At 35.0% G+C, this 17,145-nt stretch overlaps 1 protein-coding gene across 1 annotated transcript in view; it reads right to left on the reverse strand.

Annotated features, from left to right (window-relative positions):
* The window catches only part of LOC132565053 (dynein axonemal heavy chain 8-like), an 86,380-nt gene that overhangs the window by 50,983 nt on the left and 18,252 nt on the right, over positions 1-17,145 (reverse strand). The window contains 21 exon segments of the mRNA XM_060229659.1: positions 121-282; positions 903-1,007; positions 1,333-1,435; positions 3,217-3,380; positions 3,762-3,915; positions 4,975-5,174; positions 7,074-7,314; positions 7,571-7,809; positions 8,475-8,537; positions 8,838-8,951; positions 9,274-9,378; positions 10,188-10,423; positions 10,764-10,890; positions 11,163-11,332; positions 12,135-12,339; positions 13,020-13,128; positions 13,238-13,410; positions 14,563-14,742; positions 15,119-15,238; positions 15,630-15,746; positions 15,991-16,071. Coding sequence (XP_060085642.1) covers positions 121-282; positions 903-1,007; positions 1,333-1,435; positions 3,217-3,380; positions 3,762-3,915; positions 4,975-5,174; positions 7,074-7,314; positions 7,571-7,809; positions 8,475-8,537; positions 8,838-8,951; positions 9,274-9,378; positions 10,188-10,423; positions 10,764-10,890; positions 11,163-11,332; positions 12,135-12,339; positions 13,020-13,128; positions 13,238-13,410; positions 14,563-14,742; positions 15,119-15,238; positions 15,630-15,746; positions 15,991-16,071 — 3,168 coding nt within the window.

Below are 17,145 nucleotides of genomic sequence, written 5' to 3' on the forward strand. Positions count from 1 at the left end.
GGTACTTAAAAAAAATTCCATGTAATAACTGTCACATGACCAATTCACACTGGATTTCCACTGTTGTTATCACTTGCCATGCCTACTTAACCAACAGACACATTAATTCTTTAAACAAACCTGAGCAGGAAAGTTGGCGAGGAATCCCAATAGTTCAAACTCTGGGGTGTTGATATTGCGGAATGCATCCCTGATGACCCCATGTAAAGACCTCTGTTGTTGATAGAGTAGTTCTCCCAGCCACATCTCCACATTTCCCTTGGCACTGATCTCTGACTCCAACTGTCAACATAACAGTTTAAATATGATCATTATATATATATACATCTTTTCAAGAAGAATCTTCAGAAAATTGACACTGCTATGCTTTTTTATTTCCTTTCTGTGGTCTGCTCATTTTTCATTTACTATTGTTTTATTTTTTTAGTTGTTGTATTCCTTGTAAACAATCATCCAATAGGCTTTTTCACTGCCATCAGATCTAATCTACCAGATGCCTCACACTCTTTGCTGTTAAATTTAGCAGGTAAACATGGATGTCCCCAATGTAAACCAGAATCACATCAAGTATTATAGAACTTGATGTTATGATATTAGGGGGTACATATAAACCAAATCTTATGAGGTTCTTGTGATATGACATTGATTCATAATGGACCGACATGAGTAACTCTATAGTCCCCATAAAGTGCCAAGGCATAAAAATTGCTGATTTCTTATTGTAATTTTTCATCTTCTTTGAAGATAATTTCAATTATCATAATATGAATACATTTCTCCACTTGATTTTAACTCAATATACTGTTATCAAAAATGTATAAAAGAATGTTTTTAAACAAACTGATGCACTAGTGTGTTATCCATGACTACATCTAAGGACATATATAATGACTGTCACTTACCATAATCTTTTCTCCTTCCCTTGAAATTACAGCAATCATTCTATCATAATCCTTTTCATGGAACTCCACTTCGTTAACATTCTCAAATATTCCCAGCAAATGAGCCTACAACAACAAAGAACATATGGTTTTCATGCTCTTAATGCTGTATATCATTTCATACAAAACACACATAGGCTTCTTAAACAGAATTTAGATATATGATACTATTCAAAATATCTGATATGGTCAAAATAAGTTTTATATCTAAAGAAAAATCAAATCTTACATATACATAAAAAACAAGAGATAAAGTTTATTTGCTGCTGACAATTTGTGATGAATTCAGTGTGCTACAATTTCATCTGTCTAAATAAAACAATGTTACACGGGACATGTCAATGAGACACTACATATCAGTAATCTTGAAGTACCTGTCAATTTTTCATACCTGGATTGTGTGGGAATCACTGGCCTGTCCAAGAATTTCCAACAAAGCTGGGTCAGATATGAAGAAAAATCTCGGGAACACTAATCTCTTTTTCTCCAAATACCTGTAATAGAACAAGAGTTCCTCGGAACTGTATGTGTTGCCTGCATAAAGTGTTACGGTCACCCAGAGATCAAACTGGATGTCAAAACTAATCTGTACCTTTCCAACAAGAAGCCATATACCAAATTTCATTTCTATAACTCAAAGCATAACCAAAAAAAGTCCAGAAAACAATATTCCCAGAGAATTTTCTAAGTCCAAAGGGGTATAACTCTGCCAAGAATGTTTACAGAAAGCCAGGAATCGAACTTAGTCTGTACTGTTCCAACAAGAAGCCATATACCAAATTTCATTTCAATAGCTCAAAGAATAACCAAAAAAATCTGGAAAACAATATTCCAAGAGAATTTTCTAAGTTCAAAGGGGCATTACTCTGCCAAGAATGGTCACAGACAGCCCAAAATCAAATTTAATCTGTACCCTTCCAACAAGAAGCCATATACTAAATTTAATTTTGATAACTCAAAGCATAACGAAAAACCCCAGTTAGTCCATTGCCTCATACAAAGTGCAATGTACAAAAACCAAACAATTTTTGCCCCATACAAGCAATGTACAAACAAATTTTTGTATGGAAAAAAAAAACCCTCCCGTAAATCATTATACAAGACATAACACCATTCCTAGTACACTGAAAGACCTGCCTGGCAAAACATGTCAAAAGTTCAATTCTAACAGAGAGTATAAACTAAATTACATAAAGTTCCGACACACATTACAACGAGCTGAGAGAGAGAATTCTGACACTCATTACAATCTGAGTGAGAGAAAATCTAGATAGACATTATGAACTAAGCAACATAGAATACACACACATTTATGACTTGAATGTGGGAAAAATCTGACACATTATGAAATTAATGAGAGAGAATTAAGTCATAAATTACAAACTGAAAGAGAGAAATCTTTAAAAATGTAGGTAAACAAGAGATTTCTGATAACCATAAAAATTACAAACCTATTGTGAGCTCTGAAATTCTTCACTGATTATACAAACCGAATGAGATCCAGTGAGATAGTTCAGACAGACATTAAAAAAGCCACTGAGAGATTTCTTCACTGAGAGATTATGACACACAATAAACCTATGAAGAGACACACAATGCAAATCCTATGAGAGAGTTCTGACAGACAATACATACCTGATGAGAGATTTCTGACAAAAAATACAAACCCAGTAAGAGATTTCTGACAAACAATACAAACCCGATGAGAGATTTCTGACAAAAAATACAAACCCTGTGAGAGATTTCTGACAAACAATACAAACCCGATGAGAGATTTCTGACTAACAATACAAACCCGATGAGAGATTTCTGACACACAATACAACCCTATGAGAGATTTCTGACACACAATGCAAATCCTATGAGAGATTTCTGACAGACAATACATAACCTGATGAGAGATTTCTGACAAAAAATACAAACCCAGTAAGAGATTTCTGACAAACAATACAAACAGATACAAACCCTGTGAGAGATTTCTGACAGACAATACAAACCCAGTGAGAGATTTCTGACAGACAATACAAACCCTGTGAGAGATTTCTGACAGACAATACAACCCCAGTGAGAGATTTCTGACAAAAAATACAAACCCGATGAGAGATTTCTGACAAACCAGTGAGAGATTTCTGACAAACAATACAAACCCTGTGAGAGATTTCTGACAAACAATACAAACCCTATGAGAGATTTCTGACAAACAATACAAAACCAGTGAGAGATTTCTGACAAACAATACAAACCCTGTGAGAGATTTCTGACTAACAATACAAACCCTGTGAGAGATTTCTGACAGAGCTCCAACTGTTCCAATAGATGAGGTAACAGCTGACCCAAAGTCTCATCCCCTACACAGCATTGCACTACATTGGTGACCTCATGTGCACGTAGCATGATCTTCACCCAGGACTTGTCAATGTTCTGGAATCGTTTTGCTTCCTGAAAGTAAAGTGATTTATTGTCTTACAAGTTATATTTACAATTATTACATTCATTTATAATTATATTACATTATACATACCCAAAGTTTTGTATGTTTGAAAAAAGGACTTAAAATTTCTATTCTTTTGCCACAAATACACATTAATTTACTCAGTTTTGAAGAGTTGTGACTTAAAAGAAGAATGTAATGGGGTTGTGTGAAAATATCACATAATGAGGAGCGAAATTAGCAGCAATATATTTTTTTATCAACAAACACTTTATTAATTATTATACAGAATTTGAATCAAAAGGTGCTTTTCAAACAGTGTCTACTAATAGTCTTCAACTTTAATTCAAGTACATCACAAAGTAATACAATATTGAAGAAGTACAGACCTGTGGGAGTTGTTTGGCAATATCTCCTCCCACAAACACAGCCTCCAGGTACACCCACAGGTTCTGTACAATGAGCCAATTCTCTAGAATGTCATTGGTGTTGGACAGCTTGGCCACCCACTCTTGTATAGTTTTTTTAAATGGGGCATTGTACCTGTATAGGAAAACTCAAGTCTTCACTGGAATTATCTTACATCATATGAAAATATCACAACAAGTCTCATCATGTGACTGAATTCAGTGCCAATTGTTACAGCAGTTATTTTTTAAAGAAGCTATGACATGAAAGTGCAAATGTCCTGACCATCTTAAATAAACATGAAAGTGATTATAGGTTTTTGATTATTAGGAGAAACTAGAGTTCACCTCTCCCTGAAAGTTGTTCTTATGTAAAGCATGTCTGGATAAAGAAGTAACAAGACATATTGTGTGGCAGACTTCAAAACCACAAAAAGGAATGTATAATTGATCTTTGCCCATTAACACAATTTAGTCTGATGGGGACCTTATAGTATAGCATACAGGTGGCACGAAGAGTGCTGAGAAAACAATTCAATACCTGGTCAGGAGTAAAACACAGACAGTGAGGGCACAGTCTGTCTATAAACATCCATTGTAATGCTTGGAGAAAACAATTCAATACCTGGTCAGGAGTAAAACACTGACAGTGAGGGCACAGTCTGTCTATAAACATCCATTGTAATGCTTGGAGAAAACAATTCAATACCTGGTCAGGAGTAAAACACTGACAGTGAGGGCACAGTCTGTCTATAAACATCCATTGTAATGCTTGAAGAAAAAAATTCAATAACTGGGCAGGAGTAAAACACTGACAGTAAGGGCACAGTCTGTCTATAAACATCCATTGTAATGCTTGGAGAAAACAATTCAATACCTGGGATGGAGTAAAACACTGACAGTAAGGGCACAGTCTGTCTATAAACATCCATTGTAATGCTTGGAGAAAATTGTGAGATAAGAAAAATGTTACTAATGAATCACCACACCAATCCAAAACCTAGGTATAGTGACCAGTGTCATAATAAGGTGACCTGAACTTTTTGAATCAGAATGGTGTTGTTTACATCTAGGCATAGTAAGTAAAGTATTATGAAGATTTGCCCAGCAATTTCCAAGGACTGCAGAAATGATGGACAGTTACATGGACTGTGTGATTACTATAATTATGGCCTTGTTTCCTGAAAGAACTGACCTGTTGCTGAGAAGAGAACTGAGAATCATAAGGCTGTCCTCCAGCATGGCAATAATTTCAGCAGTCTCACCACCTTTCAACAGCAGCTCTCCACGAGCCTTGAAATTGGAGAAGCTCAGTATCCGCCCATTCCAGTCAGCAATAACAACAGTGAGTTTAGCTTCTATGTCTTTTTCTTTAACAGCAGAGATACAAACATCCTGTAATATAATTTACATCAGAGATACAGACATCCTGTAATATAATTTACAGCAGAGATACAGACATCCTGTAACATAATTTACAGCAGAGATACAGACATCCTATAACATAATTTACATCAGAGATACAGACATTATGAAGTTTCATCTACAGCAGAGATACAGACATCCTATAATATAATTTACAGCAGAGATACAGACATCCTATAATATAATTTACAGCAGAGATACAGACATTATATAATATAATTTACATCAGAGATACAGACATCCTATAATATAATTTACATCAGAGATACAGACATCCTATAATATAATCTACAGCAGAGATACTGACATTCTATAATATAATTAACATCAGCGATACTGACATCCTGTAATATAATTTACAGCAGAGATACAGACATTCTATAATATAATTTACATCAGCGATACAGACATCCTGTAACATAATTTACAGCAGAGATACAGACATCCTGTAATATAATTTATATCAGAGATACAGACATCATGTAATCTAGTTTACAGCTGAGATACAGATATCTTGAAGTTTCATTTACAGCAGAGATAATGACATCCTGTTATATAATGTAAAGCAGATATACAGACATCATGTTATCTAGTTTACAGCAGAGATACTGACATCCTGTAATATAATTTACATCAGAGATACAGACATCCTGTAATATAATTTAAAGCAGATATATAGACATCGTGTAATCTAGTTTACAGCAGAGATACTGACATCCTGTAATCTAGTTTACAGCAGAGATACTGACATCCTGTAGTATAATTTAAAGCAGAGATACAGACATCCTGTAATATAATTTAAAGCAGAGATACAGACATCCTGTAATATAATTTAAAGCAGAGATACAGACATTCTATAATATAATTTACAGCAGAGATACTGACATCCTGTAATATAATTTATATCAGAGATACAGAAATTATGAAGTTTCATCTACAGCAGAGATACAGACATCCTGTAATATAATTTAAAGCAGAGATACAGACATCCTGTAATATAATTTAAAGCAGAGATACTGACATCCTATAATATAATTTACAGCAGAGATACTGACATCCTATAATATAATTTAAAGCAGAGATACTGACATCCTGTAATATAATTTAAAGCAGAGATACTGACATCCTGTAATCTAGTTTACAGCAGAGATACTGACATCCTGTAAAATAATTTAAGTTTTAACACAAGGGCCATCAGAAATGACTTATACTACCTGAATGAGACAAAATTAAAGCATGAAAAATAACAAAGGGTAATAAGAGAGTGATGGTTCTTGTGTACTGCCCTCCTTCTTGTTGAGATCAATCTACCTATGAGGTTTCATGTTGATACCTCTTATAGTTTTAGTTTAATGCTCTTGACAAAATTTAAGTATGAAAAAAATAACAAAGGGCAATAACTCCTACATCATAAAAAGCGTGATGGTTCTTCTGCACTGCACTCCTCCTGGTTGAGATCTACCTACCTTTGAAGTTGATGCTGATGTTGATACCTCTTACAGATTTTTTTAAGTTATGCTCGTGACAAAATTACGATGGATGTACAAATGGACGGACAGACAATGCAACGACTATAAGCTCTCCCTCGGGGAGCATAAAAACTTATTTTGTTCAACTTCAAGTAAGCAACCCCAAAATGTTTCCTCACTTAAATACTGAGACACAAGTAATTTGGAGACATACCATCTTAATACTTTTTTGCATTTCACTTAAAACTGTATCTTTCTTTCTAAGAAGCAAAAAATAGGAAAATCAAAAATAGTCAGAAATAATATAAATAATTGTGTCACTGCTTAGGATATAAAAACACAAAATACAATCTCATTAACAGCTACTTTAGAATACATCCAGTGTAAATGAAGCTGATACCTCAATATCTTCCTTGTACTTGAGAAGAGGTGCTTTCATTATGTCCCGGAGCGTGAAATTTTCTGAGTCAAAGTCAAATGTGTGCCCAGTGAGCTTGGCAATACGGTCCCAGTGGCGCTCCTTCATTGCCTTGTTTGACATAAGTTCTAGAAGAGGACAGGATTCACTGAAGTCGTCAATCTTTTTCTTAAGCTCCAGAAAGGCTTGCCACTCTTTTAATGCTTTCGGTAGTCGTCGACATCTATATTGACAAAAAAGCAGATAAAATGAATCTATATCCTTCATATCTTCCAATTCAAAAGCTTTACAATGTAAAGTGCTTGAACTGGAACAAATATTAACATCAAAACACTGAATCTTAACACTTAACTCACTGCTAACAAATTCAATACAAATTAATTAAGAATACTGGTCATTGTTATATCAGGCAAATCTCTGTTAACAAGATCACATCTCTCTAAACAATATCATATTATGCTAATCAAATGATATTCTACCTGTTTTGCAGATCACTGAGTTCTCCATTGATCTTGTCAATGTCCACTTCTGTCCACAGGATGTCGAAATAGCCATTGATGACAGACATCACAGTACTGTAGAGGCTGTAAAGCTTCTGTAACAGGCCAAGCTCCTTACGGATCCTCATCAGACTGGGATACTCTGTCACTGTTAAACCAAACAACTGTTCTCCAGCACTGTAGATACCGTACTTGTTATACAGTTCATCAAACTGACTCTGTAAACGTAATATGATATCATTATTAAAAGGAAAACAACTCAGGACAAAGGGAAACGTGCACATAAAATTTGAGAAAAATCCATCTTGAATTTCTCAAGCAATAGCAATTTATCACTGTGAAAATCCATGACAGCAATCTATCAGTCATTTTGTGTTTTTCTGATAAGTCCAAAGATCAAAATAGCACAACCAGGGACCTACAGGAACCAAAATGAAAGTTGAGAAAGATCTGTCTAGTCCTTCTCAAGAAATAGCAATGACTTTCGTCGTAAAAATCAATTTTTCTGATTAGTCTCCGAGTCAAATAGGCACAACTAAGCACCATGTTGTATTCCAATCAGTCCTAAAATCAGACAAAGCAAAAGGGACCAAGATGAACCTACATAGAAATTTGAGGGAGGGAGGGGGAAATTATTGTTGTGTAGTTTTAGAGTTTATAGCAAAAAATTGAAATATTTAACATAAAATGCTTCATAATAACATTATCACTGTTTTAGTAATTGCACCAAAAACAAGACAAAGAATCTTATAACCGTGTTTGCAAGCATTCTATCATGGCATTTCCTTTATGGATAATTGAAATGCACCTACATTTATTTTTCTATTTTCACACTCTTAACTATACATATATAGACAGGAAAGAAACAAGTCAGTCTGCTTACCTGGAAAGCCTGCAATCTGTCATTAGCTTCAGTAGGTGTGATACCCTCACACATAGGACCATCCTACAAAAAAAAAAAAAAAAAAATGTGCATCATTTTTTCCATCAAACTGTAACTTTCCATTTCAGGAATCCAATTTTTTACCAATAAGATAATTATTAATCTTACTTTAAATCAAAGAAACTTATTTCACAACATCATATTTTGAAAAAACTGTAACTACGGGTACTAAAATAATATATAAGATATATCAAATGAAAATTAACTTAGGACACAATCTGTATCTGATATGAATACACAGTAGTAATAAAGCACTATACTACTATGTGACCACAACTTTCAGTGAACATGATGAATACCTACAGTGTCATAATTGAGTCCAAAGTCTGCAACATCTTTATGAAAGACTTCGACAGACACAAGTAACTCACTCTTGAAGCCTGGCTGAACACTGACAAGCTCATCTTGCACATGATTCTGAAAATCAACTCATGAAATCACAATTATCTGCTCATTCAGACAACATTCTTATCCTTACCAAATCAGTGAAAAATTCCTTCAGCAATGTCATGTACTCTTTCTATAAGAATGATTCAGTAAATACTAATATTACTTCATAATTATCATAAAGTTCAAAACTGACAAGTCACCATTCTATCTATATATTACGTCTGATCTAACAGATACATTAACTAGCTTTATGAAAAAAAGCATTTCAGCTCAACCCCTTTTTTTCTATAACCAATGAGTTGCAATTATATAGGAACAACAAAAAATAAGCATGAAAGCTACAACTTACTGAGCTGGCAATGAGTTTGTGGAAGGAATATCTAACAGAATCCACTTTGTCTGTCTCCTCTTTTGGAATGGTCACTTCAAAGTCATGCAGCATAGGAGCAAAACTCTTGATGCATATTTTATTTGTCTTATACAAGAGATCCCAGAGGGACATGGCATCCACCATTGAATTATCTTTAGTGATCTTTTCTCTACCTTTATTGGAATAACAAACTTCCACTGTCAAAATTCAAGATGGTCTCCAGACAACCAAGTGAACCTACACATCAAGTTTGAGAAAACCACAAAACTCTTGATGTTTCATACAACACACCTACATATTTTATTTGTCTTATACAAGAGATGAATGTTGATTTGACAATACTAATCTGATGATGCTGGGCTGAAAATGTTACTTAGTATTTCCTTAGCAATTTATTGTTTATTTCTACATACATCATCGGCCATGCCAGAGAAGCCTTAAAATCATTAACTGCCACGACTAGCTTACATTGACATAATAACCTAACACTCCTAACAAAGTTGTGAAAGTATTTTGTAAAGATATCAAGGATTTGCTTTCAGAATAAACAGAATGTTTCAAAACAACTACTGTTCTTCTAAACAGCAGTCAACACGTACATGTATTCCTCCTGCAATGTTACAACGTTGATATACCTACAAGTCTTGTTTGACCTTTAATGAAACAATAAAGGTGACATGCCAAATTGTGCAAGGCTGGTTAAAGATAACCAATGGTTAGTGAAATTTTTCAGATGTGAACTAAAAATAACTGGAACACATTTTATCACTTCACAGCTGTGGTTTGTTGAGACAGGTCAGATTGATATATTTAGAGTATTAATTTTGCCTTTGATACTCCTGTTTGTTCAGGTTAACTTTTGAGCCACCAGTGCCAGATGTCTCTTATCTTACCTCCACTGGCCCTAGTGTCATATCTATCTGTATGGTGTTTTCTCTGATGTCAGTCAGAGCTGCCATGGCTTCCCTTACATCTTCAAGATCTCTGATTGGACGAGCCAAGCGTTTGCTATAATCATCTATGAAGTTGATGACTTCCTCCATTTTACTACGATACTTTCGGTTGAGTTCTTTTCCAAACAGCAGCTTCCATGCCTTGATTTCTACTCGCAGGGCCAGCTTAAGAGGCTCTACAATATGATAAATGTACACTTAACTGTCGCTATATAATGTAGGTAAACCTCAACTGTTATTATATTAATACTAAAGTGAGAAAACTAACAGCATTATGTTTATTGATCTAAAATTCTAAATATCTTCTACATACCTGTATCAAGTCAACAGAACTGAAATTCCTTCAACTTAGTACAACAACCCTTGGAACAAACATTGACGTGTCTTGGGAAATACACACTTTGGGCATTATTTCTTGAGGAAATTGAAATAGAAACTTTGATACTAACAGTCAGGTGAGATTTTTGCTCCTATCACATTCATTGCTTAAATTTGTTTGCATGTATTGAATGTTACCAGTAAAGAGTTCTATGGCCCCAACTTGTTCTGAAGTATGGATGTCTTCAATATTGTCCTCTAATTTCTTGAACATAGCCACCTTTGCTTTGTACTCTGACAGAATGGGATCTTCTGCTATGAACTCCTGCAATAGTTGAACAAGACACCTGAATCACTCAATTGTTCTGCAGCTAACAAACAAGACTTTGTCACTTTGTTAAGTCAATTTTTGTAAACTTGAAACCCCATGCCTACAGCATGTTATTACACAGGTTATTGGTTATTAAAACAAAAGTTTAGGAAATGGAATTTGATGACTTTTGAACATTTCAAATTACAGTTAAAGAGTTAAGCACAATATATCCTTTAACCAGATAAATCAAGTGAGGTCTGAATACTTAGAAAAGTGATACTGACTGTTACAGCCTCTTCACGATCTTTCTCCCAAAGAAAGGCGTAGTCCGAGTACCTCTGCAAGGCTTCCATGATGTCCGCTTTCAATGTGCTGAGTGCAGATGACATCATCATTACATACTTCGACACATCCTTGTTGTCTGCAATACTCTTGTGATAGTTCTTTAACGGCAGTGGAGGCAGCAGCTTTGTCAGATAAGCCGAGGGATCTGGAAGGAAAAACAAACAGTATCCTCCAGAAAAAGTTGGAAGATTAAAATCACATCACATCTTATCAATTGCATTTGGCAATAAATCTTTCTTTACCTGTAAAAAATCAAAAGTTTCATTCTTAATCCTTTCATCTACTGTATAATGGAAAACTTTTGTCACATTTGAAGTATTTGCAAGAAAACGGACAGTCTTAACCCAAGCGATGGGGGAACCCTGTGGAAATACTTTCCTGAATAGTGTAGCTACCATGAAAGCTTTCAGATTACCTAGTTGAAATGGTTCAGGTGGTCTGGAATTATTCCGTTATACTCGAATACACATGTACCAGATGTTGGAACTGATATATGTAAAGCTCAAACAGTTTCGGAGTTTGCTGTCAAGCATGAAACAATTAACTTAAATACCATCCATTTCACTCCTACTTAACAGCACAATGAGAAATGTGAGTGCAACGACCCTACTTTATACTGAAATTCTGAAGACTAATGCTATTCAGCAAGTTAGTTTAGGACAAGTATGGTTGGACCCCTTGATCTGCTTGTGCCAAATATTTCAGTCCAGTCTCAGTGCCGATCTGTACCTGGTGTAGGTTCGACATTTCCACCCGTTTCAACTACGTACGTGAAAACGACCTAACAGTTTGAGAGTTTAATGATTGTTTCTGATCATGATTAATAGTAATAATAATATGATTTTATATTTTGTACATGTGCTTAGTTAAATCCCAACTAACCTGAAGGAAATGAAATAGAATTGAAGACCCTTGTAATAACTGTCAGGTGTTGTTTATAAGTAACTGAAATCCTGGCTCACCATGTGGATGAAAGGAGTTGGTTTCCTTGTGATCTGTTTGGAACTGACGTGACCGGTCCTGTCCCCACTGGTACACCTCTTTACTGATATCCACCACCATCTGTGTGGCTTTGTTCAAGGCGTGCTGTATGTCCTCCAGCCCTGGCTGCATCACCTGTACACACCATTTTTTTTATTTTAACTGTTGCTCTTTGAAGTATTTTTAAATTCTTGGCAAAATATTCTCATTAATAAGTGATATAATCAAAGACGTTTCTCATACAGGATTCTGTACCTTTGTACCTATTGAAACCATCTTCCTATTGCCCATGCAACTTTTTGGTACAAATAGATGCTTCATAGCATGAATGCTGATTGAAAAACACTTAGTTTAAATCTTTCATTTATAAATTATTGAAAAACACTTAGTCTAAATCTTTCATTTACAAATCATTGAAAAACACTAAATCTTTCATTCACAAATCATTGAAAGACAGTAAATCTTTCATTCACAAATCATTGAAAAACACTAAAACTTTCATTCACAAATTATTGAAAAACACTAAATCTTTCATTCACCTATTAAAAGTACTATCATATCAAGTTTAACTATAATCCTATTGTCCATAAGGAAGAAGGATTTTATACTATTGGTTCCTGCTTACAGCCTCTTGTTCAAAGTTCAAGACTTTGTTTGAAATTAATTCCAACATATTTGGAAAGTAACCTTCCAGAAAATGTTAATGAAAAGAGAAGATATTCCTACCTCAGGGTTCGAAAATAAAGATATGAATCTTATTGTAGATTGTATCCATATATGAAACCTTTTCTCTATGTCTACATAACAAAACTCACCACATGAGGGATTGACAAAGTGATGTTGGCAGTGAAGAAAGGAACTTGTCTGCCACTGTTTGAACCTCCAACACTTTCATCAAAATGCATCATGCCATGTCTTCTTCCTCTACAAAATCAAGAAATGAGACTGATATAACAGTGACACATTTATGATAATTAAGATCTCATAGATACTAAGATGGCATGAAACGTTATAAACATTATAAACGTATTACCCAGAAAAGAAGCGCCGTCTCATCACATCTAGAGAGTGCCTTGTGGCCTTCAGCAGAGCCTCGACAAGTCTGTGGTTGAAGGATTCTTTCAGCTCGTCGCATGCCTCACGAATGTTTTGCTCATCAGACATGTCACTGACACTGTCGTCCACACTCTGACCATCCGAGTTTTCCTCATTCGAAATAAAGATGGTTGTCACATCGACTGTAACACACAGGTGAGCAAGCTCAGCAACAGACTAAATACCTTGTCAAGCATCTCACACTAGTCAGGCACTTAGAAAACTATTCCTGTCAGTTAATTTTATTTGGAAAGATGTTAGATATCTAAAACACAAGAGCAAACAGATATATCCCAAATTTATGAGGAACTTTAATCATTTTTCCTACAGCATTATTTAAATGTATTTCAGCAAATCAATTTTTTTCTCATATGTAATCAAACACATTTAACACTATTCACCATAAATCTGTGTCAAACTAAAGAATGAAGCTACAGTCCTTAACTCCACTCTAAGACCTCAATGTTCACTAGATACCATTGAAATTATAACTAACCTGCAACCTTGATGAATAGCAAAATACAGTGAAACCTCACCTAACGACAACCTCAAAATTACGACCACCCCGCCATTACAGGCACTTTTTTTCAGACCTTTTCTATGTTTTGTGTGCAATGACGTGACCCGTTTGCCACGAACACTCTTTTTTGTTTAGTTTTTTCAGACGCGTTTGTGCATGACCACAGGTCAAAGTGTGCAAAGGCGGCTTGCTCATTTGCATTTATCGTGTCTGTACAGACGATTAAAATTTCCCATATAATTAATTAAAAAACCAATGGAAAACACACACTTGTATCAACATCGGCGAGGATAGTTCATAAGGATTATAGAAATACATTTTTATGGATGAATTTGTAACTAGAAAAAAACAAGAGTGCCGTGGACACAATATATGCCGCCACAAAATATAAAGATCAAGATTGGCCCTTTTAATTATCGCTTTTAACATGTCTGTATCATAAATCTAAAATCTAAATGATTATTTTAGGAGGAGTTGTATTCACAAGGCACCACTAAGAGCAAGCTACAGATACAAAGTTGAAAATAGCATAAATCTTACAAAAATCAAAGAACCAAAAAATTGCCCCTACATGCATATCTACCCATTGTAGCAGTGACTTTGAGCAAGTTTCATGAAAATCTGATTAGTTTAGGAGGAGTTGCGTTCACAAGAAATGGCCGTATGGACGGACGTTCGGAGAAGATGACGCCAATATATGACCGCCTCTGGCAGCGTATAAAAATTAACAAACTTGACTAAACAGCCCCTTTAAACAAAGTACAAAATGCTGTCTTACTTCCAATATCTGCAGTTGGCTCCATATCACCAATGCTCTGTCCCATTTGGGCTCTGTGTAAGAAAATCCGAATCAGCTCAGCCACAGCATCCTCAATAACGTGACTCATCTTGTTGATTTCTTGTCCCATGTCTTTGCAATATCCCTGAAAACACACCAAAACAAACTTCCATATCTAATTTTCTTCAACTTTCTGGACATCACATATATTTACAAGTTGGTCAATGCTGTTTGCAGTGTTTTCATCTGCTTATGCATATAATGTTGTTCAAATACAATTGTGAAAAATTTTGAACTCTTTCAAAACATACCTCTATAGCATCAAAAAAGGTCTTAGGTATTTTCTTAAATGAAACATAAGAGATAAAACAACAAATCTTTCTCTGCATTTCTGTCATCTAATGTATTGTTTATTGCATTTTAATTTTTGTGGTTTGTTTACAACCATCAAAACAACCAAACTTCTACCCACAAACATTTTATATTCAATGGTATACATCAAACAAGTTAAGTTATCTAACCTCCATCTTTTTGAGGAACTGATTAACTGTCCAAGGAGTGCGCTCAGGGAGGTCACAAAGCAAGGTCTCACTGATTTCTTTAAGCATGCTGTCAATCCTTGTCACCTTGATGTCATTCACCTTTAGCAAACACAAAAATCAGTACTCTCTAAACAGTATTAATCAAAGGATATCAGAGATAACAGAACTGTTAGTATATGAAATGAAAATCAGGTTGGGGGAGCGGGTCATATACCTGAAACATACAAAAATCTGTTCAACTATTCTCCATTTTACAGCCAATCACCATTATTCAATTGCTACCAAGTAACAGATTTTAAGTTATAATTTCTAAAAAACTCATTTTTGAAAGTTTCAAATAAAACCATAGGTTATTCAAAGCATAAAAGACCAAAAATGTTACAGAAGTCAGTTATCAAAAGATATTCACTATCATAATTTTAGCCTCTAATTCTATAATCTGAGCTCATGGATTATATCTCTGTAGAAGCCTTATTCCTTAAATCCTTACCTGTTTGACAACTATTCCAAGATCACTCAGGGCATTTGACACAATATCAAAGTAGACGGGCAGGCTGAGAGATGTCCATGTGTGGTTTACTAACCCAGGCCGTATTGCCACATCCACCTTGTTTTACAATGAAAAGAATTCCTGTTGTTGGGACTGATTTTTTTTTTACTCAAATTAATAGTAGCTCAGTACAAAATGTTTCAGTATGATTCATCTCATGTTTCAGAAAATTGCAGTACATGTAGCATTAATTATCAACCAACCAATGCCTTATTGTTATTGTTTAATGTTTATTCTCAAATAGGAAATTGAAATTTTACAAAACTGAGGCAAGACTTTTGATTTAAAAGTAAAAATCTACCTTCTTCAATGATGGCCTCAGGAGATTCACAAAGATGGGTGGAATATCTGCTCTCAAACTATTGTTTTCATCCAGCAGCAGCTATAAAGCAAAAGAAAAGATAAAAGAATAAGACTCACAGACTATTAAAGTACAACATGTAAAAACTGACAAAAACCAACCTCCTTCCTGTAAAGACTAAAGCTCCAATCAAGGCTCAAAATCACTGTAAGTAATTAAGTAATAAAGAAATGTAACTCTGGTAAATAATACCCACAATACACTGTTCAATAGAGAGGACGTAAACCATGGTAAAAACTAGCTGTAATATACCAATCAGCCAGAGAGAAGGTAACTCTGGTAAATAATACCCACAATACATTGTTCAATAGAGAGAATGTAAACCATGGTAAAAACTAGCTGTAATATACCAATCAGCCAGAGAGAAGGTAACTCTGGTAAATAATACCCACAATACATTGTTCAATAGAGGATATAAACCATGGTAAAAACTAGCTGTAATATACCAATCAGCCAGAGAGAAGGTAACTCTGGTAAATAATACCCACAATACATTGTTCAATAGAGGATATAAACCATGGTAAAAACTAGCTGTAATATACCAATCAGCCAGAGAGAAGGTAACTCTGGTAAATAATACCCACAATACATTGTTCAATAGAGAGGACGTAAACCATGGTAAAAACTAGCTGTAATATACCAATCAGCCAGAGAGAAGGTAACTCTGGTTAATATACTGCTCGGGTAGACAGAACTTTTCTTTATCTCAATCTGTGGAGCATAAGACTAGTGAGCCATGGGTACCGGTTTAAATCTTAGCAGAGGCATTGAAACAGATACTAACCACTGTTACAATGCTGCCTCTTAGCAGAGGTATTGAAATAGATACTAACCACTGTTACAATGCTGCCTATGTCAGGACTGGAGGACTAATACTTAGCATTATTTTCACAAGCATTGTTGTAATCCCTTGAAACACAATGACCATTTATCTGCTGATATTAGCACCATTATACTGCTCCACTATAGAGAACTTCTCTTTAGCTTGATCAGTTTAGCACAAGAGCAGTAAGCCAGGGGCTCTTGGTTTGAATCCTAGCAGACTAATGACCTCTTTAAAAACAGAGCAGAGGAAAGACTTGAAAATGTACACAA

Source organism: Ylistrum balloti, unplaced genomic scaffold (genome assembly GCF_031769215.1).
Source record: "Ylistrum balloti isolate Yb309-2 unplaced genomic scaffold, AGI_CSIRO_Ybal_v1 Utg369688, whole genome shotgun sequence".
NCBI classification, from domain to species: Eukaryota; Metazoa; Mollusca; class Bivalvia; order Pectinida; family Pectinidae; genus Ylistrum; species Ylistrum balloti.